The sequence below is a fragment of the Eubalaena glacialis genome, chromosome 3, assembly GCF_028564815.1.
Source record: "Eubalaena glacialis isolate mEubGla1 chromosome 3, mEubGla1.1.hap2.+ XY, whole genome shotgun sequence".
NCBI lineage: Eukaryota > Metazoa > Chordata > Mammalia > Artiodactyla > Balaenidae > Eubalaena > Eubalaena glacialis.
The window spans coordinates 62117335-62144408 of record NC_083718.1 but is presented as its reverse complement, the minus strand read 5'-3'; the positions used below and the strand labels follow the sequence as shown (position 1 = coordinate 62144408).

The 27074-nt window shown below is 39.1% G+C and overlaps 1 protein-coding gene across 1 annotated transcript; it reads left to right on the top strand.

Moving 5' to 3' along the window:
• Window positions 1-8833: 8833 nt before the first annotated feature.
• On the top strand, window positions 8834-26604 carry LOC133087975 (putative dimethylaniline monooxygenase [N-oxide-forming] 6). Its single transcript, XM_061185726.1, is given in 11 exon segments — window positions 8834-8965; window positions 14848-15036; window positions 16145-16307; window positions 17410-17484; window positions 17487-17551; window positions 18952-19057; window positions 19060-19150; window positions 22842-23181; window positions 23184-23199; window positions 25086-25158; window positions 26262-26604. Coding segments are annotated over 11 exon segments (1593 nt in total).
• Window positions 26605-27074: the final 470 nt, after the last annotated feature.

The window sequence follows — 27074 nt, the reverse complement described above, 5'->3', positions numbered from 1 at the left end:
GCTGCTTCCACCATAAGAGAGGCTTAGAGTGACTCAAAAGTTCAAGATTCTCAGGTTTATTGAAAGACTTGATGAGGCTGGGGATTCCACTTATGTTATAATTCTGAAACCTGCAAAAGTTAAATTTGTTCTGAATTTCAACAAGGTTAGCCCCGAAGAATAAGAGATTCTTTTAGGGTCACCACAGAAGCTCTGCCTCTCTGACCATGCATTGAGCTGAGAGTCTAAAGACCGGAGCCTGTCATTTTCTTTCTTAAGCACTTTAGTGTGCTCAGAGTAGCCATCCCTCCCCCTGACCTTTCGGTCATCTTTGTTGCCACACAGGTAAGTGCAACAGCCACTTGTTCCTCCAAGGCACTTGCTTTAGTACGTACTTCCCCACAATCAAACATAGGTGATAATATGGTTAGTTGTGATACCACCATTTTCCATGGATCACTGCATCCCAATTCACAATTGTCAAGGGGCTCAGCACTGCATTCAAGTTCAGGGACATGACCAAACCAACTCCCAAATCTCATTTTTGAGTGTCCATTTCCTTGGACCATTCCTGGCACCAACTTCTGTATCAGTCAGTATCCAGTCAGGAAATAGAAACCTCACCACTTATTTTAACATAAAGAATATAATATTAAAAATTGTTGGTGAGATATCAGAAACCCTAAAGGACAAAAAGAGAACACAGAATATCATAGAGGTAGCAATTGCCAAAGAAGCTACCACCTCCAGGCCTGAAGAGACAAAGGGGAGAGACTGGGATTATTGGAATTGAGAAGCTTAGTGGGAACTTGCAGAGCTGAGATGGTACCTCTGAGGAGGCTGCCAGCTGGCTGGTGTTGGTCTCTTTGAAGCAGCATAAATAAATTGGTTCTAGGCTGTTGGAACAACTGTAACCCGGAACTAGCTATGGCACCAGCATTGCTGCCAGGGCGAAGACATAATGCTGCAGCAGTGTTGACAGGAACAGGAAGCAAACAGAAGGAGCAAGTCCCTTCTTTTCCAGGTTCTAGACCCCCCCAAACAATGAGCCAGCTGGCAAAGGAGAATGATGTTTGCAGAGTCCCAGGCCCAGCTTCATAAAGCAGAGCATGAAAGAACAGGTTTGATGAAAAGACAACCTACTGAATGGGAAAAAATGTTTGCAAATGATATGACTAGTAAGGGATTAATGTCCAATATATATAAACAGTTCATACAACTCTACATCAAGAAAACAAACAACTTGATTAAAAAATGGGCAGAAGAACTGAATAGACATTTTTCCAAAGGGGAAATGCAGATGGCCAACAGACACATGAAAAGATTCTCAACATTGCTAATCATCAGGGAAATGCAAATCAGAACTACAATGAGATATCACCTCACGTCTGTCAGAATGGCTATCATCAAAAAGAAAACAAATAGCAAATGTTGACGGGGATACAGAGAAAAGGGAACCCTCATACACTGTTGGTGGGAATGTACATTGTTGCAACCACTGTGAAAAACAGTATGAAGGCGTCTCAAAAAACTAAAAATAGAACTACCATATGACCCAGCAATTCCACTCCTGGATATATACCCCCAAAAAACAAAAACACTAATTCAAAAAGATACATGCACCCCAATATTCATAGCCAAATTATTTATAATTGCCAAGACATGGAAGCAACCTAAATGTCCATCAACAAATGAATGGATAAAGAAGCTGTGATACATATATAATGGAATACTACTCAGTCATAAAAAAGGACAAAATTTTACCATTTGCAACAACATGGATAGAGGATATTATGCTAAGTGAAACAAGTCATACAGAGAAAGATAAGTACTGTATGATATCGCTTATATGTGGAATCTAAAAAATACAACTACTAGTGAATATAACATAAAAGAAGCAGACTCACAGATATAGGGAACAAACTAGTGGTTACCAGTGAGGGGGAGGGGCAATATAGTGGTGGGGGAGTGAGAGGTACAGACTATTGCATGTAAGATAGGCTCAAGGATGTATTGTACCACATGGGGAATATAGCCAATATCTTTTAATAACTGTAAATGGAAAGTAACATTTAAAAATTGTACAAAAATTTTAAATAATAAAAATTTTTTAAAAGAACCTGTTTGAGGTCAAGAGAAAATAATAATCAATCAGCCAGCATTCTTTAAACCCATCTCAAATACCACTTCCTCCATAAAGGCTCTCTTAATTTACCCCTATATAAATGTGTATTCTCTCTCATTTGAATCCATATAGTAACTTGGTTTCCTTTTGGTGTCACTTATATTTTTCCCTGCACTAGAGTTATGCCTGCACTTGTCTTCATCTCTCCCCTCTCCACCGTCCTTCTCCTCCATACACAAACACACACATGTTAGAAGATCAGTGAATGCTGGAACAGTAACCATTTCTCTCCACATCCCCTGTGACTTCTCAATAACTAGTTGTGTTTATTCACTGCTGAATCCCCAGTGCCTACAACTGGACCTGGCACATAGTAGGTATACATATTTTAATGAAAGACTAAGTAAATTAGTAAATGAATTTAACTGAATTGAATATCAGTCTAGGGAAACCAGGCTTGGATAACACTAGGGGTTTTTGAATATAGGAACGCCTTGGTTAAACAGTATGTCACTTGAGGAAATAAAAGAAAATGTCTTCTTTGTGGAGTGATTGGCCTAATTTCAAACTTAGGAAACTTCTCCACATCTAATTCACTGCATTCCCCCACTTCTCCCCCTGACCATGTCAGAAGGGAGATGTACGCCAAAATCTCATGGACTTAAGTGGATCCAAATCCTGAAGCCAATTTCATATAACAAAATAAATAGAGAGAATGTATTTTGCAACCAGTACAAAAAACAAACAAACAAATGCATCTGGCATAGACTTGTCTGAAAAGTTAAGCATAGAATATTACATTCAAAACCAAAGAAGAATGGCTCCAAGCATTCCTGTGGAAAGAGATGAAGTCTGTTCCAAATCCCATGATACCAAGGAGTACTTCTGGCAGATGAATTTAATCACTGTTCTGTGTTACTAATAAGAAAATGCTTAGAAAGGGGTCATCGAGTTAAATCAACATTTACTTATAGATCTCCTACTGAATACCCAACCCTCTACTGGGTGTTGAGGAAGATAAAATTTAAAGTACACATGATGGTCCATGATAGGAAATATGAAATCTGTCTAACAGAGATAAGAATTAACACTCATGAGACAATGAGCACACAACCCCAGAAGTCTACAACATTACGTAGTGTGGGACATCGTATTTGATTTACGGGAACTCAGCAGCAAAGTGTTCAGGTGCTAGGAAGCCTTCTTGAGGAGAGTGAAGTTTGTTCAGGGTTTCGAGATGCACAGGACTTGTACAGACCAAATGGAAGTGGAAGAGTTCCCCCACTCCTGATTTCAGAGGCCTGTGCCAGGAAGGAACATGACCACAGGCAAAGAGATGAGAAGGAGTGGGGTGTGTGTGATGGACATTAAGGGTGCCAGACATCCTGGCAGACAGGGTATGTGCAGGGAAATTGTGGGATGGGTAAAGCAAGGCAGAGCGTGCGTGCCAGCAGGAAGTAACCGTCAACTCCTAAGGAGAAACACGACATAATGGGTGGTTTAGGAAAATTAATTTCCTGAAGTCATTTGAGGTCCCAACTTCAGAAGAATGGCCCCTGAGAAAGAGCAAAAGAAATCACTTTGCTGTAGAGATTGGCACAACATTGTAAATCAACTATACTTCAATTGAAAAAAAAATTAAAAGGAAGGAAGGAAGGAAGGAAGGAAGGAAGGAAGGAAGAAAGAAAGAAAGAAAGAAAGAAGAAAGAGAGAGAGAGAGAAAGAAAGAAAGAAAGAAAGAAAGAAAGAAAGAAAGAAAGAAAGAAAGAAAGAAAGAAAGAAAGAAAGAAAGAAAGAAAGAAAGAAAGAAAGAAAGAAAGAAAGAAGAGAGAGGGAGGGAGGGAGGGAGGGAGGAAGGGAAGAAGGGAGGAAGGGAGGAAGGGAGGGAGGAAAGAAAGACTGCTAACAGCAGAAGAGCTCCACAAAAAGAATGGAGTTGAGCCTAAGTTCATTCAACAGGGCAGGGTGGTGCCAAGATGAGGTCGTCACTGAAGAAAGGAACGGGAATCCTGCCATTCTGGCCCTTCAGCCTTCCTGACTGAACACTTTTCCTCCAAGTGACCTAGGGCCTCCTCTTGGCTAACCTGAGGGGTCAACTTCAAGGTGATGCACCATAATATCCTGTTATTGAAGAAAACTTCCAGGAAAGAGAAGCTTAAACTTTTTCCCTGTCTTCCTCTTCTATCCCTGGGGTAAGCCAAGCAGAGCTAGGCATCAGCCCAGGCAAGGGAGTAAGGGAATATCTCTGTGATCAGAGCGGACCCGGAGATGCAATGGAATGAATCCCAGGGATCTAGAATCACAGTAAAGCAAGGCCTCTGGCTACAGTTATGGGTCCCTCAAGACTCCCTTAGGTTCAGCAAAATACAATAATGAGAATTACAAGATGTAAAGTAAGCTGGACAATCTCCCCAAACCCTCACATGTTCTGCAATAATCGGCTTGTCTGTCAAGCATCAGCACTTCTCACATCTTATACAAGATTGACAGTAAATTTTCTCATTCTCCCCACCTCCAAAAATTCTAGTCTCCTGCCCAGAGAAGCCAGATAACAGGCAGCCTGTTCAAACAACTTCTGCTCTGTTTGGTATTCAAACTACGAACCACCTATGGAATTTGAAAAGTGGAGTACTGAAGTCTATAAAGGTTTAAAACTAATTCTTACTTATACAGATGTTTTGGCTTATGCTTCAGAGGCCCCAAAACAATAGAGGTCTCTCCCCAATAGTTCCCTTGACCCAGAATAGTGGACCCTATTCTGGAAGACACTTCCTCAGCAGCCACTCCTCACACTGGGGTCCCATCGTGCCTCTAGACAGCCCTATTGGACAGGATCTAATATGACCCCATGTTAGCTCATCTTGGGTGGCTCACATCTGGCCCTCAGGAAACCCTTACACATGCTTTGTCTCAACAGCTGTGGGAATGCAAGCCAAACCCAGCACAGCAGCAACTGTCCTTCATAGCTAGCCAGTCAGAATCTCATCCTCTAGATTTCCCAGGTAGGAAGAAGGTAGACAAAGTCCCCTCAAGCCTCCAATGTCTCTCCAAGTGGTCGGATGGAGCCCCTCCTATGCTTGTGGCAAGAAGCAAGTCTTCTGATCCAGTCTTTTCATGGGATAGAAAGGGACACACAGCACGCCAACAGCTCTTTCCAAAGAGATTCATTTCAAGATTCTACCTCAAGCTTCACTTTCTTTGTTTGTTTGTTTTGTTTTTATTTTTATTAAAGTATACTTAATTTACAATGCTGTGTCAGTTGCAAGTGTACAGCAAAGTGACCCAGCCATATACACACATACATATATTCCCTTTCAGGCTCCCCTTTGCTGCATAGGAGATCCCTGCTTTCTGCCTATTTTGTATATAGTAGTGTGTATATGTTAACCCTAAACTCCTAATTTATCTCTCCCCCCACCCTGTTATCCCCTTTGGTAACTATAAGTTTGTTTTGTATGTCTGTAAGTCTATTTCTGTTTTGTAAATAAGTTCATTTGTATCGTTTTTTTAGATTCCACATATAAGCGATACCATATGATATTTGTCTTTCTCTGTTTGACTTCCTTCATTTAGTATGATAATCTCTAGGTCCATCCATGTGACTGCAAGTGGCATTATTTCATTCTTATTTAAGGCTCAATAGTATCCCATTGTATATATATATACCACATTTCTTTATCCATTCATGTGTTGATGGACATTTAGGCTGCTTCCATGCCCTGGTTATTGTAAATAGTGCTGCTATGAACACTGGGATGCATGTATCTTTTCAAATTAGAGTTTTTCTCCAGATATATGCCCAGGAGTGGGACTGCAGGATCATATATTAACTCTATTTTTACTTTTTTAAAGAAACCTCCATACTGTTCTCCATAGAGCCTGCACCGATTTACATCCCCACCAACAATGTAGGAGGGTTCCCTTTTCTCCACACCCTCTCCATCAAGCTCTGCTTTCTTGACGCTCTTATACTTTCAGTTGCATCAGCTGAAACTTCCAATTTAACTTGGCTCTCAGCAGCCAAATTAAATCAACTTTTGGACATCAGGGTCACATAGGTTAAGGAAGATCCTCTTAAGCAGTTTAAATATATTTGTGTTGTCTTTAGCTTATATTTTCTATCTTTGAAAAGGTTTAGTAGGATTTATTCACAGATAAATTAAGAGATTCACAGAATGTCAGAAGGACTTTAGTAATAGTTCAATTTGCTCATTTTACAGAGGGGATATCTGAAGTCTTGCAAGAATTATCACAAAATATACAACCAAAGGGGTTAATCACTGAGTATTTACTATATTGATATTAGAGAAGAATATGAATATGTTTAGGTGTTCTAGGAACGCAGGACTGGCTTCCATTTCACACCACATAACCCACTGTGCTAGACACTGCTTAGTGATGGTTGGCATAATGACCCTCCCCCAGTGGACTCCCTCCTGCATCCCAAGGACTGGAAGGCTCAAAACTACATTTCTAAGACTTCCTTGCAGTTAGAGCTTGGATACAATTTAGGTTTTTCCATCAAGATAGACATCTGTGCTTGGAAGGCGAAGGGAAGCAGAGGCTAAATTTATGTGATGTGTTTATGGGCAAACATGTTCCGACAGATGTGTTTATATCAGCCAAACTCCATACCTCACCCTGTGGAGGCATCTGTGGTGTCAGCAGGAGTTTCCTGCCCTTTGGGTGGTTGCTCTAGTGGTCTGACCTTATAAGGCCCATGGCAGCCTCCTGGTTTCTGTTCCTCCTTCCATCTATTGCAAGCACCTAATTCCCTGTGCTATATCCCTTTCATTGTGAAATAGAATGTTTTCTGCTTCCTGTACTAAATCATGAGTGATATGCATATAAGCCATAAACATAAAATCTTAAAGACGGAAGGACCATCTTTGAGGCATCAACTCTATAATCAGTCAGCAAATCCCCAAACATCTACTTCCTAAATATCTCTTATGTACAGTCTCTATGCTCCTTTCCCCTGACATTGCTCTAATTTAGGTCCTCCACATCTCTGCCTAGACTATTGAAATAACCTCCTGACTACTTGATTGTAGTCACTGCCCATTCTAGTTTCCATGTGAATTGGATCTTTTCTGATCTTATCACTTCCTTGTTCAAAATTCTTGAATGGATCACCATAATCTAGAGGATGGTATCCAAACGCTTGAGTGTGGCACTTCAATATCCTTCATAATCTGGGCCCTGCCTGTTTAATTCATCTGCTATTCCCGACACCTTATGGTTCAGCAACACTGAACTAATTGCAGCTCACTCTATCATGTTCTCTTACTTTTTTGTGTATTTGCACATATTTTTCTCTATGGCTGTTGTATGTTCCTTGCCCATCGTCTACCCAGCAAGCATCTATTCTTCCTTCAAGACTCAGCTCTCTTCTTACTTCCTCTTGAAGTCTCTCTCATTCTTCTCCCAGGTGGACCTAGATGTTCTGGCCTGAGTGCCAGCACTCCAGTGAATTACACTTCCATTGTGATTTTGATCATCTCTCTCCATTAGACTGCATGTTTCTAGATGGAAATACTGTGTCTTTGCATCTTTGAACCCCCAACAGACTGCTATAAGGCATGACATATGGTAGGTACTCAGAGAAGTGGAAGGAAGGGAGGCAGGGAAGAACAGGAAGAAGAAGGTATACAGAAGCAGGAAAGGTGGGTACAGAAATGAGACAGAGCCAGAGACAAAATTAAGTGACTTTGCAATTCTGTCCTTTGAGTTCACTACTTTTACAAACGCATCATCTCCAAGAGTTAGCTCACCTCCTCAAATCAGGCCCTCCTAAATGTCCAGAAAATTAAGCTGTTTTTTTTCACTGTTGGCACAACAAAACCTTTCATTATAGTCCAGGTGCATAGCTTTTGTTTATATAGTCTATACTTCCAAAGCAAAAACAAATAGAAGAACCATTGTTCCTCTGATCTCCCAGGGGTTTCACTTTACAGGTTTACTGACCATATCAGTTATTGTTTTAATTTTTGGAACCAGGACCAGTGATCTCATTGTTTCCCTTACCCCGTTCCTTTCTTCCTCTGTTCCCCGCTCCCCCTCCCCATTCTCCTATCCCTACCACACTTAGCCCTTCTCTTCCAGGTTGTACCAGGGCTCTACATCATGAAAAATACAAGGAAAAAGGACTTTTTACTTTAAGAAAAATAACTTCTCCCCCTTTCCCAATTTTTACATCAAAAGACGTTATTAAAAGCCATCTCTTCTACGTTTTGAGAACTGCAAGTTCTCTGAGGAAAGAAGGTGGTTGTTTAAGAGTAAGTCCCCTTAAAGCCAAACATTCAAAATAAGTAGGGGTGATTTGGTACAGTGGATTTTATGTAGAAGGCTTGAGTTCTTGTTCCATCTCTTTTACTTGTTAGCTCTGAGACCCTGAAGAAGTAATTTCTAAACTTCTTGGAGTGACAATTGTTTCATTTGCAATTGAGAGGATTAGATTGATGATTTCCAAGGTCCTTCCTGCTCTGGGGTTCACTGGCTCTGCTATTTTTGGCATCTTGAAAAATCAGAAGAAACCAGATTTAGTGTCTTACTAGAGCAAAAGTGGTAAACATAATGAGCATAAACTCTTAACATGCATCTATGTCTTCTTGTGTTAAGGTGAGGATCCTGACATATACGCCTCGCCTGGTTATTTCTACTCAAAAATTTTAAGCATTCAGGGAAACTCTTCTGAAAAAGCTCTTCTAGATCCTCCTGCAGATGACCATGGTGAAGGGATTGGCCATCGTCGGTGCTGGTGTCAGTGGCTTGGCCTCCATATGGTGTTGTCTGGAAGAGGAGCTGGAGCGCACCTGCTTTGAAAGGAGCAATGATGTTGGAGGCCTGTGGCAATTCTCGGTGAGTAGGACAATAGAAGGTAGATGGGACCTACTGTACATCATAGGGAACTCTGCTCAATATTCTGTATTGACCTAACTGGGAAAAGAATTTGAAAAAGAATAGATACTTGTGTATGTATAACTGAATCACTTTGCTGTACACCTGAAACTAACACAACATTGCTAATCAACTTTACTCCAGTACAAAATAAAATTTTTTTAAAAAGAGAAGAAAAAAATAGAAGGGTTACACTGCAAATCAATCTTGATCAGTTCCAATTCAGACTTGGGAGGTAGGTCACAATGACCTACTTCATTTTCAGATCTGGAAAATAAAATCTTATCATTCCCATCCTACTAACGTCTTATCACTTAAAACTATTTCACACCAGCAAGGCTTATCCTGGAGAGAACTTTCCAACTCATTAAACATTGTCACCTATGTGGCACAGCCCAAATCTCTAGGCAGTAAAGGGGTCAATAATTAACAGAAAAACCATACCACTGCCTCCCCATGTAACTGAAAGATTCTATTCCTATTGCTCTTAAATCCTGAGAACATGGGTGTGCTGGTGGGGGGCGGGGGGATGTAAAAAAGAAAAACCTAGACTGGGGTCAGAGGTCTCAACTCGGAATTTTTAAGCAAATAGATTTCAGGAAAGTCACTTTTTCCTTTCTGGACTTCAAATGCTCATTAGTCAAATGCAGAAGTTGGAAATTAAGTTACCTCTAATCTGCCTCCCAATTCCAATAGGATATGATTTTATAATTAACTCATGTCTATTGGGTACACATTATGTTATTATAAATGATGATTGTACGTGTGGTGTGTGTGGTTAGTAAATATGCTGTCAGGCCAAATCCAGAGAGAAAAATGATTATCTCTGCCATTCAGGCTCATTGCTGGAGAAAAAATATAATCAGGAAATATTCATTATAAACACAATTTTTACATTTCAAAAGCCAGGTTTGGGGAAACTTCCAGCTTTTCTGTCCTGAAGTTCCCAGCAATTAGGATTGGATGTAGATGATACCTATTTGGCTTGAAGACATTATATCCACATGATTTATATTGTAACCACAGTCTGTCCTCATGTCTATCACTGCCCAACCTGCAACAACAGGCTGCTCCGGGGGTCATAAAACTCTGAAAATATTACATGAGATATAGATCATTAATTGGTATTTTCCATTAGGAATAATCAAGAGCCATTTTTTATTAATTCCATTTTTTAATTTACATTTGCTCAGGGAGATACCACCAGCTTAGCCTAAATCAAGAAATGGTTGTTTATTATCTTATTAGCAACAATTAAATGCTGCTTGAGCATCTATTTTTACAGAGTTTTGTACTAAGTCCTGGGATGACAAATATGTGACATAATCACTATACATAAATGATTTCTACTTCATTTAGTGTAGCAAGTCTTAATATAGGTCCACAATCCTTGACAGAAAATGATCAAAAACTCATTTAGTAGCAAAACCTGTCCTGAAGTCATATGGTCAAGAAACATGATTGAATTGCACCAGATCTCACTAGGACTATTATGGATAAAAACCCCAAAATCTACAAATTCTAAAACATATCTGGTCCTAACAGTTCAAACAAGAGATTATAGAACTTTACAACAAGACAGCCCTTGGTGACTTTGAACTAAATAAACAAGTGCCTTGAGATTTAGATGAGGCTGGACTACTAGAATATTAGCAAGTCAAAAGAAACTTCCTACAGGGATAGCACTTAGCTGAGACTTGAAAGATGTTCTCAGACAAGAAAAGTAGAGAACCATTATGTGACACAACTCCAGAGAGTGGCATCCTCAACAAGGCAGAACACAACAGTGTGCCAGTATCAGGTGGGAAAAAGGGGCTGCTGGTCACCCTTCTAGATAGGGGTGACCAGCAATCCATGAAAGGCACAGAGGAAGGCAATGAACATGGTGTATCCAGGAATCTGTGAGCCAACCAGTGCAGCCAGATCCGAAAATTTATTTAAAGAAGCATTAGATGATAGATCAATAAGATGCAAAGTCAGACTCTGGGTTATCCACAAGAGGGGAATGTCTCTTTTCCATAAAGTCACTGTGCATAAGCAGAATTATACTCAAAAGCCCTATGGGGATGTAAACATATACAAATATTCTAAACTTTAGCCCTCTCCATACACCCCACCCCTTCCTTATTTTCTAAGAAAAGTTGCTTGGTACGCTGCATGATCAGAGAGGAATTTTTGAAAAATGTGTTACATAAGCTTTCATCTTGCAAGTCCTGTTAGGCAGAAGGTATTCCAGAAGAGAGAAACTTGATAATTCTGAACTTTTCACAGTGTGCTTTTTCTGTAAAATGAAAACCAAATGGAGTTTAAATACTAGCAGGCTGAATGTGAGCATGTCTTAGGTTTAATGTACTCCAATATAGGACCTCATGACCTCTAAAGAGTTTATTGTTGCTGTAATAAGAGGTTGCTCAACAAGCCATGTACAATAGGTCAGTATCACTTTGATTGCAAAGGGGAAAATAATAGAACCAGAACTATCTGAACTTTTGTTTCACTCATTCATTCATTTATTCATTCAGCAAATAAATATTTGAGTTCATTATGCATAGGGTACTATGTTAGGCATAGCTGCATATAAGAAGTACAGCAGGCAGACAGTATTTTAAAAGCAGAGAGAAAAGAAGTATTAGAATAATCATAATCCAAATGAATAGGACAGAGTATGATTAGGGCAGTAAATACAATTAGAGCTTGGTGGAATGACTTCCAATTGGTGGGAGGGAAGACAAGGAAAGGCATGAGAAGGGAGACAGCTTTTAAGCTGGACATTGAGGGTATATCTAGACAAGCAAAAATGGGACTTGATAAGCAGAGATGGAATATCAAAGACCATCAAGGCAGACTGCTAAAATGCATGCACAATAGTCTTGAATTAGCCTCTGACCTTGCCCTCAAGTGCCTTATGTTCTAGTGGGGATGATGGGAGATGGACACAGTTTTAACCCAAGATAGACAGTGATAATGTGCCCCATAGCTGCTTGGCATCTAGGTCTAGGACAAGCTCTCTCAGCCAGAGGCAGAGTCTGAGCTTAATTTCCTCCTTACTGGCTCAAACCACCCCACATATTGAAATAATGAAAATGTGAGCTCTCTGGAGCAATTGTCTGTTGTTATATAATACTTCTGTTTTCCTTTGTTTGGAGAACATCCTTTTAGGGAAAATTCCAAGGAGCTGTAGGGCACGTACTCTTCTCTCCTCATGTTACAATTGGCTGGAGTCCAGGGATGAAAGAGCAGGGATTCATCAACGATGGAAATAATGTGAGGTCCTATCACCTTTGTTTCCCGGAGCAGAACCTTACATTTTTTTTAACCAGTCCGCAACCCGCAGCTCAGCCCTCCTTTCAGTGGGCAGCTGAGAAAGCTCCTTCTCACAACCATCAACAAAAGTTACCAGCTATGCGTGAATGGTACAGACTCAAACATGAGAACCTTCCAAGCACGAGCCTTCACCCTTTTTCTGACCTTAGCAGAAATTTCCAAGTGAGGTTTTAAAAAATTTTAAATCTCTGAGCTTTGCTATTATGAGAAATACAGCAACCATGAGTAGAGGAGGCTTTTGTCATGTAAGAGGAAACAGTGAGGCCTGAGGCAGCCCATCAGAGACACAATCCTTTCATTTGGGGTTGTTGGGCTGGAGGGAAATAGATGTCTTGAATCCAGGAGCAATATAACATTCCATCCTTTTCCTTCATTTTATGAAAGTTCCTTCAGAATATGGGGAAAGAGAGGCTGCCAGCTTTTAGATGTACTTTCAAGGCAGCACATTGTGTGAATTTTTATCCTGTTCTTGAAACAGAGAGGAAATGTTTATTTTGAAGTTAGCCTTCAACTGCTCCTCAAAAGAAGCCACTTTTCAGTTACACAGAGGTTTTTGGGTTTTTTTTAACATCTTTATTGGAGTATAATTGCTTTACAGTAGTGTGTTAGTTTCTGCTGTATCACAAAGTGAATCAGCTATACTTATACATATATCCCCATATCTCTTCCCTCTTGCGTCTCCCTCCCTCCCACCCTCCCTATCCCACCCCTCTAGGTGGTCACAAAGCACCAAGCTGATCTCCCTGTGCTATGCAGCTGCTTCTCACTAGCTATCTATTTTACATTTGTCCATGCCACTCTCTCACTTCATCCCAGCTTACCCTTCCCCCTCCCTGTGTCCTCAAGTCCATTCTCTACATCTGTGACTTTATTCCTGTCCTGCCCCTAGGTTCTTCAGAACCTTTTTTTTTTTTTTAGATTCCATATATGTGCGTTAGCATACGGTATTTGTATTCCTCTTTCTGACTTATTTCACTCTCTATGACAGACTCTAGGTCCATCCACCTCACTACAAATAACTCAATTTTGTTTCTTTTAATATTCCATTGTATATATGTGCCACATCTTCTTTATCCATTTATCTGTCGATGGACACTTAGTTTGCTTCCATAACCTGGCTATTGTAAATAGTGCTGCAATGAACATTGGGGTACATGACTCTTTTTGAATTATCGTTTTCTCCGGGTATATGCCCAGTAGTGGGATTGCTGGGTCGTATGGTAGTTCTATTTTTGGTTTTTTAAGGAACCTCCATACAGTTCTCCATAGTGGCTGTATCAATTTACATTCCCATCAACAGTGCAAGAGGGTTCCCTTTTCTCCACATCAGCTCCAGCATTTATTGTTTGTAGATTTTTTGATGATGGCCATTCTGACTGGTGTGAGGTGATACCTCATTGTAGTTTTGATTTGCATTTCTCTAATGATTAGTGACATTGAGCATCCTTTCATGTGTTTATTGGCCATCTGTATGTCTTCTTTGGAGAAATGTCTATTTAGGTCTTCTGCCCATTTTTGGATTGGGCTGTTTGGTTTTTTTGATATTGAGCTGCTTGTATATTTTGGAGATTAATCCTTTGTAAGTTGCTTCATTTACAAGTATTTTCTCCCATTCTGAGGGTTGTCTTTTCATCTTGTTTATGGTTTCCTTTGCTGTGCAAAAGCTTTTAAGTTTCATTAGGTCCCATTTGTTTATTTTTGTTTTTATTTCCATTTCTCTAGGAGGTGGGTCAAAAAGGATCTTGCTGTGATTTACGTCATAGAGTCAATTACACAGCGGTTTTAAAATAAGATGCCAAGATTTAACACAAGTTCTAAGGCTTCTTATTTCCTCTGTTTCTTTGGTGAGGAGTGAATACCACTAACTGGTGAGTTCAGGAAACCCTCAAGCACAGAATTCATTTAGAATACAGAAGTAGTTCTCAGGTGTGTTCCCTGGACCAGCCGCGTCAGCAACACATGGATCTTGTCAGAAATACAAATTTTCAGGCCCCACCCCAGACAACTGAACCAGAAATTCTGAGGTGGGGCCCAGGAAGCTATAGTCTAAGGAGCCCTTCAGGTGAATCTGATTACTCTGGGAAAAGACTTCATTTAGAAGGTTCTGTGGCTGGTGAAGAGTTCACTGAATTCCATACAGCCAATCAAATAGGCTAAAAGCCACAGCCTCCATTGGACTATTTAGTTATGTTTTTGAACATAAGTATGAGATCAGAACCAGTGCTTTGACTGGGAAAAAAAAAAGAAAAGAAAAAAGAAAACTCTAGGGAACTATAAACACAGAGCTAAACGGGGGGCAATTGGAGTAAAAGGACCAAGGTGGAGGGTTCACCAGCTCTGTGCCACGTGCTATCCTGAAGGCTTTCCTTTCCATATTTTACAGAAAGCTGTCAATTTTTTTCATGTTTTTTTAATATATTAAGAAGGTTTTTAATATATTAATATTCAACTGAGCATTGAATATTCACTGAGGGGAATGCCATTCTTGGTTTCCCTTTTAAGCTTATTATTCTCCCTAGGACAATGAAGAAGAAGGCAGAGCCAGCATTTACCAGTCTGTATTCATCAACTCATCCAAAGAGATGATGTGCTTTCCAGACTTCCCATACCTTGATGATTACCCCAACTATATGCACAAAAGCAAGCTCCAGGAATACATAAAGACATTTGCTCAAAAGAAGAATCTTTTAAGATATATACAGTTTGAGGTAAGGGCCTTATAACTTGTGCTGTTGATACCAATATGTTTATGGATTAGCGGAGAAGCAGGGATACATCACTCTATCCTAGAAATCAGAGCCAAATGTTTGGACATCTCACCAATCAAGTGTTGGTTCAGATTATAAAGTATTCATGAATTGTTTTTGTTTCCCCTTAAAACATCTTCTTCACTAGTCTGTAAGAGCTTTTAAAACACCATAGAAAATGCTGGAGGCAGCTGTACCAGCGTAGTGCACTTTCCACCCTCATACACTTATGTTTTAGAAACAACCCCAAAGTCTCTAGGTTGTATTTCGACTTCTGTAGGTTCAATGTCAAGGAGTTGTGGTTCCAATAAATGTGGCATTCATTAGAAATGCTGCCATTATGAAGAGAGCAACAATGTAAATGAATGATTAAAATAGTCATTGCCCTCATTCTTTACCCACTTAGTTCCCTAGATAGGAGCCTTAGGAGTTATGGCATAAAGGCATTGTCTCTGTAAATATCAGTAATACATTACAGTTGTTTGAACTCAACCTCAATTCATTACTGTTAAATGTAGGACACATATATGTAGTGAGAAAAATAAGCAGCAGAATTATGAATTAGGATTTTAATTAATATAATTTTATTTAATTATCTAATTATTATTTAAAATAATTTTACCTATATCAACATAATAGTCATACAATGGAAGTGACTAATATTTCCAAGGGATAGTGTCTATACATTGCAAAACAGAGATCAAGGATTGAAGCCTGAGATAATCCCATATTTATGGAGTAGATAGAAGAGAAGTCCAGAGAGGAAGAAGTCATGAATGTCAGTGGAGGGTGGCAGTAAGCAAATGACATGGCACCTTTCATAAGAATACTCAGTGTAATTTACCCCGAATCTACTAACTAGATGTCAAAAAAGTAAATATACCCCAGTGAGTAATTTTCCTTTTGAGATGTGAAGATTCACAGTGACTCCTATTTTGATGCCATTCCATATAATTCTCAATGACCAGGAGAGCACATAATTATTTTCTCCACAGAAACACTGCAAGGAAACAAACAAAAAAACCATAGGATTGTAAATAGAAGGAATTTCTTTCTGGTTTTCTTTAAGACCCTGGTTACTAGCATAAAGAAATGTCTCAGCTTCTTAGTCACTGGCCAATGGGAAATTGTTTTGGAAAAGGATGGGAAGCAGGAATCTACTATTTTTGATGCTGTAATGATTTGTTCAGGACATCATGTACACCCCAACCTACCAACGGATTCCTTTCCTGGTACGTTTGGAAAATATGTAATAATCTGGGGATTTATACACAAACATCAAGGACTGAAATAGAGCTTTCTACAGATTGTACATAATGATTGTTCTTAACGTTCCAAATATTTCAAAACAAAATTTTTAAGTGTGACAATGTGTGAAATATAGTAATAATTGCCCTATACTAAAAGAATCAAGGACTTGCTGGTCAGAGATTAGATGAAAACACAGGTCTGTAGAGAGGAAACCTGGGTTTTAAAATTTCTATATCCACATTTTGCAAATTAACTTTAGAAATCACAGTGAGTGTGTGGGTGAGTGTGTGAGGGGGGTGAGTAGGTACACATTCCATTACTCTACAAAAGTGGGAAACAGCAAATAAATACATTACACAAGCCACCTTCCTTCCTTCTTCCTTCCTTTCTTCTTCCTCCTTCCCTTCTTTCCTCCCTCGCTTCTTTATCTTCCTTCCTTCCTTATTTCCTTCTTTCTTTCATTCCTCCCTTCCTCCCTTCTTTCCTTGCAACAGGAACACATGTCCCCTCAAAAATACTAGCACTCACACCTCAAGGCATGATGTTCATAAGGCAAGGTAATTAAAAGGTAGAGATTAAGGGAGAACAGAAGATTGAAACCATTAATGCTAAGAGGCGGTATATTTAGGGGTTCTGAGTATAGAACACCTAGGCTCAACTCCTTATTCTACTAGATCCTTACCATGTGACCCTAGACAAGTCACTTAACTTCTTTGCCTGAATTTCCTGGCCTTTTAAAATTGAGATAATACTAGTTACTACCATTCAGAGATGTTATCAAGATTAAATGGCTAAGACATGTAAGCCCTTTAGCAGAGGGCCTAGCCCACAGTAAGTACTCAATAAATACTATTATTATTACCAAATATAAGTTCAAATACCTTAAGGTATTTTTCTAAGGGTCTAAAAGTAATTAGTTAGGGATTTAGTGTCAAAAATCACTAAAAGGACAAGTGCATTTCAATTAGGGAAATTTTTAAAATTAAGACTGCCAATAGAATTAAAAATAAAACATAGCAAAAAAAAGTGAGTCGATCATTTCTTCTGAAAATCAACTCAAACCACTCCCCATGTTCTGTTTAGGCCTAGACCAGTTTCAAGGCCACTACCTCCACAGCCGGGACTATAAGGGCCCAGAAGTGTTCAAGGGGAAGAGGGTCCCGTGACTGGCCTGGGAAACTCAGGATGTGACACTGCTGTTGAGCTCAGTCATCTAGCTACACAAGTACATGATATAAAAGGTTTGGGGAAATAAACCTAGAGTATGGCTGTGCTACTACAGCAATAGCCCAAGCACTGAGGATGGTATTTACCATGTCATACCACAAGGAATCTACCTGCTGTATATGCCCATTAAATCAAGGAGGACTTGAGACATTCTCCCTGTGAAGAAAGGTAATGTGGCCCATGCTAGTAAGGAAGTATAATCTGCTGGAACCAGAGGTAAGGGCATGTGCATGTGTATATATGTAAATATGCATTTTTTGTTTTAATTTTATGTTCTGATCACCTCCAAGCAAACTGGTTGCTAGTCCAGCTCTGCTTTTATTTATTTAATAGTATTTCTTATCACCTATCATGCAACAGTACTGTGCTTACCACTCTGAAGTTCTGGAAGATACACAAGATTTAGGTCTTACTGTTGTTTACCCATTTAACAGCCAGTGCTCAACAAATATCAGGCACTTTTTATTCGTCAGCACTGCGTCAGACTAGAAATAAACACAGAAATAAGTCAGACCACTTCTTGACTTCAAGGAGCAATAGATAGGTGGAGGTACAATGACAGGTACACAGACCATCACAAAAGGAGGCAATGAGACTGGTGATATTAGGCGTGGCAGTGGCAGCACCGTGAATAGAGAATCGAACTTAGCCTGGATGAAGTTGTCAAAGAAGGCTTTGCAGAGGACTCCACGATGAATCATACATGACCAATAAACCCAGAAGTACTTAAAATATTTTTAAGGAAATAGGCGCTCAATAAATAAATTCTTAAATGGATGTTTAAAAAATACCTCAGGATTTTTTAAAGTCAAATTCCCTTGGGTTGTCACAAAAATGATAAAATAGACAAGCAGCCAGGCTTGTCTCAGGCTGAAGCAGCTGCCACAGTTTGGAATGTCTAGCAGAGGTCCTAGAGTGGGTGTGCAGGGAGGACTGGAAAAGGAGACCAGGCACAGAGAACAGAATTAAATCCTTGGCATCTCCTCAACCTAATTTCAGCTAGGGATTTAGCTGCATTTCCCCCACTCAACCCAGCAACTACTACCACCCACCACCACTGGGGCTCACTGGATTGACTGACCTTTATTAGACCTACCATCTTAGTCCTATGAGTCTGCAAAGAGCAAACTTATCACAGTTGAATACAGAGCCCTCTTATTCCAAGATGTCACTTTGTTGTTCTTTCAGCACCTACGCACTCATCTTCTGGGGTGGAGAGAGAGATGGTAGTTCTGCCTCTATCTAGTTTCAATCATGGACTATTCATCTTGACCCACCTCTTTAAAAGTGCTCCTACCTGGATATTAAGGGAAATGTATGGAGATGTCCATAGAATTGTGTTGTATTTGCTTAATACTTAAAGAGTGATGTTGAAATCTATGTTGCCTCCCCCACCAGGTCATTATCAGCACCAGAAATGGTTCCTGGGTCATGAATCGGGTTTGGGATGACGGCTATCCTTGGGATGTGGTGTATGTTACCTGCTTTGCATTCTTTCTCCAAAAGCCCTTCCTTCATCTGTCTCTGACTGGTTATACATCAAGGAGATGAAGACATGGTTTAAGCATGAGAACTACGGCCTGATGCCTTTAAATGGGTACTACAAATAATACATATTTTATTATTCAAAAAAAAAGGAGCACTGGTTTAAGTTGAATTCTTTCTCTCTAGGTCTTGCTTTAGTTGCCTCATTGAGGCTGGTGGAATTAAGTTAAGGACTGCATAGGTGACATGGTACACTCAGAGACCATGAATGGAATGAAAATCTTATTGAAATTAGTCTAGTAGGAAAAGGAGTAAGAAAGAATACAAAATGCGGATGGATCAGGCAGCTAGATCACCCTGACATGCAGGGTTCATTTATGGTTGCTACAAACCATAGCATAGAATTTTGAGGGCTGAGCCAATTCATAAATGGTTTTATTGAGGAATATTTTGTCCATGCTTATGGATGAATAGGGATAGCAATAATAAGACCCACTCCTCAAGACTGTTGTGGTATTCAGTAAAATTTAAAATGTAGGAATTACTTTGTGAACTATAAAGCTTTACAAATATCAGCTCTTATTAATGTCTTCTAATAGGCTTCTGAGGAGCAATTAACAAAGTAGTGTTAATTCACATGTCTCAGCAAGTAGAAAGTCTCAAAAGGAAAGTGCACATATCCATGGAAGGATTGACATTTCTGCAGGACAGTCACAGAACTGATGTAGTCTGTCAAATTAATGATTCATTTATTTACTTCTTTATAGAGACAAAGCCCAACACCTACTAATTAGAAAGGCATTCTAGGTAGAAGAACCAGTATATCAATAGAAAAAAAGAATATTTAAGTGGGTAAGAAAAGGATTCCTTAGAAATCTCATCTTTGGTCCATGCTAGCAAAAGTGTATCATTGTGTTTAGAAAAACAGGTTTAAAAAAAGTAAGAGCAAATTGTAAATTGGAGTAGTAAATACCAGGTTTAGTAGCCAAATCCTCACTCTGCAGCACTTATCCTACCTTATCTGGCAGACTGCTACATCCATAAGAGAAAAATGTTGATTTCATGCATTTAAAATTATTTTTAACGTAATAGAAGTTTCAAAGCCTGAACTGGTTAAGATATTTGTCTTGTAAGAGTAACTGCAAACTGTATTTTGGCTTTGTCCTTCAGACAATTAAAACATGGGGAGGGAGAAGGGTAAGCTGGGATGAAGTGAGAGAGTGGCATGGACATATATACACTAGCAAACGTAAAATAGATAGCTAGTGGGAAGCAGCTGCATAGCACAGGGAGATCAGCTCCATGCTTTGTGACCACCTAGAGGGGTGGGATGGGGAGGGTGGGAGGGAGATGCAAGAGGGAGGGGATATGGGGATATATGTATACATATAGCTGATTCACTTTGTTATACAGCAGAAACTAACACACCATTGTAAAGCAATTATACTCCAATAAAGATGCTAAAAAAAACAACAACAACATAGTTTTGGAAATCCATTCATTCTAAGAACTAAGCTCCCTCCCAGGAAGGGTTCCAGTTACCAAAAGGTGATGATGACACCTTCTCACTCCTTCCTTGGTGGGGAGGGGTGATGTGGGAGAAAAACAGGTTTAGCTGTGACCTATTATTGCCACCTTATAAAGTAAAAGAAGAGGTTGCAGAATTATAGAGGTAGAGAACAGTGTGGAATGTAGAAACAAATTCTAAGATTTATAAAGTTTCTTAGGGTTTGAGGTTAGTTACAGGAAATTCCAGAATCCCTGAAGGAAACGTAAGTCAAAATGAAGAATGTCATCAAAAAAACATCATTCCTAGAATTTTGGCAACTGAAGTGCAGTATCAAAGTTGTACTTTCTTTTGTGACCACAGTTGATGAAAGGAAATCAAACATGGCAATAAAACATCTTACCACAGTAGATCTGATTTCCTCATGTAAGATGAGAGCTTAGTTATAATAATAGTTCACTTAGAATAGTGATGCCTTAACTACTAGGGATGTAATGTATAACATGATAAATATAATGAACACTGCTGTATGTTACATATGAAAGCTGTTAGGAGAGTAAATCCTGAGAGTTCTCACAATGAAAACTTTTTTTCTACTCTTTAATGTTGCATCAATATGAGATGATGAATGTGCACTAAACTCATGGTGATAATCAAATTAATTAATTAAATGCATATGAAAATGTAAATATAAAAATGGTACAGCTAAAAAAAAATTAAGTGCTCTACAGATAATTGTTCATTTGATTCTCGGAACAATCTTGCGAGGTAGATTGTATATTATCCCTATTTTCCATATAAGGAAACAAATACAGAGAAGTAGCAGCAAGTAAGAGAAGGAGCTAGGTTATGAACTTGGGCCATCTGGCTCCAGAGTCAGCACTCTTAACTTTATTATGACTAGGAATTTGGTTTATCCTCATCTATGTGGTCTCCAAATAGTATAAGTACCCACAAGAGAATCTTCAAGTTTCAAGGGGCCAAAAGAGGCAGCTCAGACAGATATTCTTTTTTTTTACATTTTCTGTATTGAAGTATAGTTGATTTACAGTGTTTCGGGTATACAGAAAAGTGATTCAGTTATACATATATATTCCTTTTCAGATTCTTTTCCATTATAGGTTATTACAAGATATTGAATATAGTTCCCTGTGCTACACAGTAGGTCCTTGTTGTTTATCTATTTTATATATAGTAGTGTGTATCTGTTAATCCCATATTCCCAGTTTATCCCTCCTTGCTTTCCCCTTTGGTAACCATAAGTTTGCTTTCTATGTCTGTGAATCTATTTCTGCTTTGTAAGTGAGTTCATTTGTATCATTATTTTAGGTTCCACATATAAGTGATGTCATATATTTGTCTTTCTCTGTCTGACTTACTTCACTTAGTGTGATAATTTCTAGGTTCATTCATGTTGCTGCAAATGGCATTATTTCATTTTTTTATGGCTGAGTAATATTCCATTGTATATACATACCATACTTTCTTTATCCATTCATCTGTCAATGGACATTTAGATTGTGTCCATGTCTTGGCTATTGTAAATAATGCTACAATGAACATCGGGGTGCATGTATCTTTTCAAATTAGCGTTTTCATCTTTTCCAGATATATGCCCAGGAGTAGGATTGCTGGATCATATGGTAACTCTGTTTTTAGTTTTTTAAGGAAACTCCATACTGTTTTCCAGAGTGGCTGTACAAATTTATACTCCCAGCAACAGTATAGAAGGATTCCCTTTTTTCCACACCCTCTCCAGCATTTATTATTTATAGAATTTTTTATTGAAGTATAGTTGATTTACAATGTTTCAGGTGTACAGCAAAGTGATTCAGTTAAATATATACGTATTCTTTTTCAGATTCTTTTACATTATAGGTTATTACAAAATATTGAATATAGTTCCCTGTGCTACACAGTAGGTCTTTATTGTTTATCTATTTTATATATAGTAATGTGTATCTGTTAGTCCCAAATTATTATTTGTAGACTTTTTGATGATGGCCATTCTGACTGGTATGAGGTGGTACCTCATTGTAGTTTTGATTTGCATTTCTCTAACAATTAGCAATGTTGAACATCTTTTCATGTGCTTGTTGGCCATCTGTATGTCAGACAGATATTCCTAAGGATTGTTACTAGCAACAGGAAAGGACTTTCCCAAAAGAAGAGAGTTTAGTTGTCTTCATGCTGACGTTTAACTGCTTAAATTTGTTCAGTGTTATGGACTGTTGCAAATATTTCTTGGAAATGAGGTACTTTAGAGCAAGGGCCTTTTTCTCTTGTTTCTCCACAGCACCCTGAGGAAAGAGCCTGTGTTCAGTGATGAGCTACCATCCCACATCCTATGTGGCACTGTGTTCATCAAGCCCAGTGTGAAGGAGTTCACAGAGACCTCACCCATGTTTAAGGATGGGACAGTGTTTGAGGCCATTGACGTTGTCATCTTTGTAACAGGCTATGGGTATGCCTACCCCTTCCTTGATGACTCCATCATCAAAAGCAGAAACAATGAGGTCACCTTGTTTAAAGGCATCTTCCCCCTGCTGATGGAGAAGCCAACCTTGGCTGTGATTGACTTTGTCCGGTCCCTTGGGGCTGCCATCCCCACAGCTGACCTGCAGACCCACTGGACATGGTTAAAGTGTTTGCAAGTAAGTGGGCCATTCTGTCTTTCATTCATTTAGTCAACAAATATTTACTGAGCACATACTATACACCAAGCACTGTGCTAGGTGCTAGGGATATAAAGGGAATAAGATAGACATGATGCTTGACCTCACAGAGCTTAAAATAAGGTGGAGGGAATGCTGCAATAGGGAAAGTTCTACAGTGTTCTGGTGAGGGGAGTTGAGTAGTGAGTTATTCCATAAAAATGGAACAGCATGAGGAAAGATATAAAGGTAAGGTACAGCATGGAGTGTGTGAGGAACCAGAAACATTTTGGTGTAAGGAAATATAAAGCAGAGACAGGCAGCAGCAAGAAATAGAGGAAGGAACCAGAGCATGGAGGGCCTTATAACCTGTGTTAAAGAGCTTAGCCTTCTCATAGGGGAATTGGTAGGACTTTGCAAGGCTATAAAGGCAAGAGAAGGACAGCAGTGGATCATTGCAATGTTAAGGTACACTGCAAAGGTTGAAAGGGCCCTGGTGGGTGTCAGGGCATGCTGGAGGCATTACTGGTGTCAACTGTGTCAGAATAACAGTGTTGGGCCACTCCTACTCTGTTGATAATCTTCTCCCCCTTCCTCCCCCTGGACCCCATGGGCTTCAGGGACTACACGTATGTTTGTGTGGGCAAATCAAGAATATGAGGAGAAAGGCAATATCTCAAATATCAATTTAATTTACTCCAATCATATTGATCACCACTATTATTGAAAGTGTCCTTTTACTCAAGGGTTCAAGAATCTTGGCCAATACAGGTGTACCTTACCTAACATACCGTCCATACTTGTACTTAGACTACAAGTAATGAAGAAAAAGTTAAAATCATAGAGTATATGTGTATATTTTCTTAAAATAGAGTGGATAAGTAAGCTTCTATTTCAAATGTACCATGCAAGATTGTTATTTTAAAAAACCCATTATGAAATCTTTTGTAAGGGTGCTCACCTATAAAATAATTCCATTGTCTTTTTCTCTTGAAAAGCAAAACAGTGCCAAGCACCTGAGGTTTTATGGAAAAATCAGACATAGTTCATAAACCCAAGAAATTTACATAAAACAATGGGCATCATTTATTCATCCAGCAAATATTTACTGAGCACCTGCTATGCGCCAGGCTCTGTCTTGGCACTTAAGATACAACATCAAACAAAATGACCAAAATTCTGGTCCCTTACTTTCTAGTAGGGGCACAGCAAGTATCTGACCACAGGGTACCAGCAGGCTGAGGTGAGATGCTAACAATGACTGGGAAGTATTCATGAGAATGCCATAACTTCTCCTGCCACTGTTACAAAGGCAAATGAGCTACAGTTAGCAATTAGAAGAGGCCTCCACTAATATAGTGAAATTTATAAAAAACTAAAAATTTTCTGCTGCCCCTTAAAACATCTTCCTTGGCTGCAGGCTGATGCTGGAAAACCCAGGTTTTCTTCCATTGTCCCATTTTAATTGCCATAGACCTTAGATTGAATTATTTTACCAGACTATTTCTTGAGAGAATTCTTAGTAAGAGGATGCAGAAAGAAATATGATGAAACTTGTAAGGTATTATATGCATGAGGCATGTTGAGGACTGACCCTCCATAATGTCATCAGAAATGTAAGATAGGGTGACTTGAAGCTAAAAACTTTTCCACTGTCACTATTTCATTGTAGGCCAGCTTTGCCATTCCCAGAGCAGGTTCATTGGCTTCTCAGATCTTTGTTTCCGTGAATTGTTATTCTGCTAAACATACTAAAGATAGCTCCTCTTGATACAAAATCTTTTAGGGTCATAGTTCATAAACACTGAATGAAATTAATCATGTGTAATTACATATTTCTGATTTCTTTGTCTTTTTCAATATTTCTGTCTTCATTTCTTTTTTAGACTATTGCACCCTGCCAACTACAAATGAAATGATAGATGATATTGATGAGAAAATGGGGAAGAAACTCAAGTGGTAAGAGATGGTACTTGCTAATAAACAAATCCTAAAATTTGCCTATATGTGTAGGAAAACATTAAGAGATTCTATAATCTTGTCACTAGTCAAAGTTCACATTTTTTAAACACTTGCTATAATCAAGCAGTATTTGATGGGCAAATAATTGTCATTGCACTTCTCCTGTGTAACTCTAGAGCACAGGTTCTCAGATGGGTGATTTTGTCCCCCAGGGGATATTTGGCAAAATCTGGAAACATTTTTGGTCATTGCAAGTGAAGAGGGCATGCTACTAGCATCTAATGGATAGAAACCGGGGATGCTGCTAAATATCCTACAGTGCAGAGAACAGTCCACCTAAACAAAGAATTATCCATCTCAAAATGCCAATAGTGCTGAGGATGAGAAATGACTCTGACTCTTTCCCCAACAGCTCCTTTCCCACCAGCCATGTGTCTGTCAGCAAACTAGCTAGCTGGAAACTGAGCAGTGGCAGTGATGTAACAAAAAAACCAAATGAAGAATTAAATTGAGCTCACCTGCCCTTGTATTTTCTACTTACTACCCTTTATGTTAGAGGCCAATAGGAATAATGAGGAGGAAAAAGAGAAGCCTCAATGTCAATCTTATTGCTTAAATAAGGGTTTCTAAAAGCAAATGAGATCACACTCCAACTAAACGTATGAAACAATTTATCTTAGTAAATTGCAACAATATTAAAACTATACATAAGCCCAGTTTTAAACACATTGATATAAAAATCTAACATTTGGGGAGATCCTAAGCAATGTCATATAAAGAATAATCATGTATCAAAGAGTAAACTAAGTTAATCAGTCACCTTGAGACCCTAGGATCAGTTCACTCCAGGCTTCATGGCTAGAGACAAAAGCCCAAAATGACATCACACTTGAATAGAGGTTAGGAAGGAGAGGAAAATAAACAGCTCACTTACAGTCAAAGAACAAATGATAAATTCTATGCTGTGGAAAAAGGGAGGAGTGGGGGTATTACTGGAGGTGCTGACTAAAATGTTACTTTTCTGAGAGTAAAAAGTAAGAAATTTGTGCTTCTGTTTACAACTGTGGCACTCATTCCAATGTGTTCTTTTCTTTCCCCAGGTTTGGCCAGAGCCAGACTTTGCAGACAGATTACATCACATACATGGATGAGTTGGGCTCCTTCACAGGGGCCAAGACTAACATACCATGGCTCTTCTTGACTGATCCCCAGCTGGCCCTGGAGGTGTACTTTGGTCCTTGTAGCCCATACCAGCTTCGACTGATGGGACCAGGAAAGTGGGATGGGGCCAGAAATGCCATCCTGACCCAATGGGAAAGGACAGGAAAGCCAACCAGAACAAGAGCTGTCAGTGAATCTAAGAGACCCCAACCCTTTTACAATTTGCTTACAACACTTTTATTCCCAGTGCTTCTTCTGGCTGTTTTACTTGCATTTTATTAATGGGAAAGTTCTTTGGGTTTCAGAGTTCAGCCTTGAAGTTCAATTGCAGATATGCACATACACATATTAAATTTCATAGTTGTTCTTTCCCTTCCTGCAGATTTAAAATGAATCCTAGCCCATTTGACTAAAGTCTAAATAAAATGGATAACAGCATCTCTCTTTAGATAAGAATCTAAATTGGCAAGTTTGGAGATACTCAAGATAAGGGAAAAGATGGGGGGGTAAATGGGAGTGACCACAGATTTGCTGGCTGAACAAAGTTTAATCAACTTTTTAACGTGTGTTTTGTCATGGGGAGAATTTACATCACAACAATGTTGAGTCTTCTAACCCATGACACAGTATAGTTCTCCATTTATTTAGATCTCCTTTCTATCCGCAGTGTTTTGTAGTTTTTAGTGTCTTACCCATCTTATGTCAGATTTGTCCTAAGTATTACATATTTTTGAATATTATAAATAGTAGTT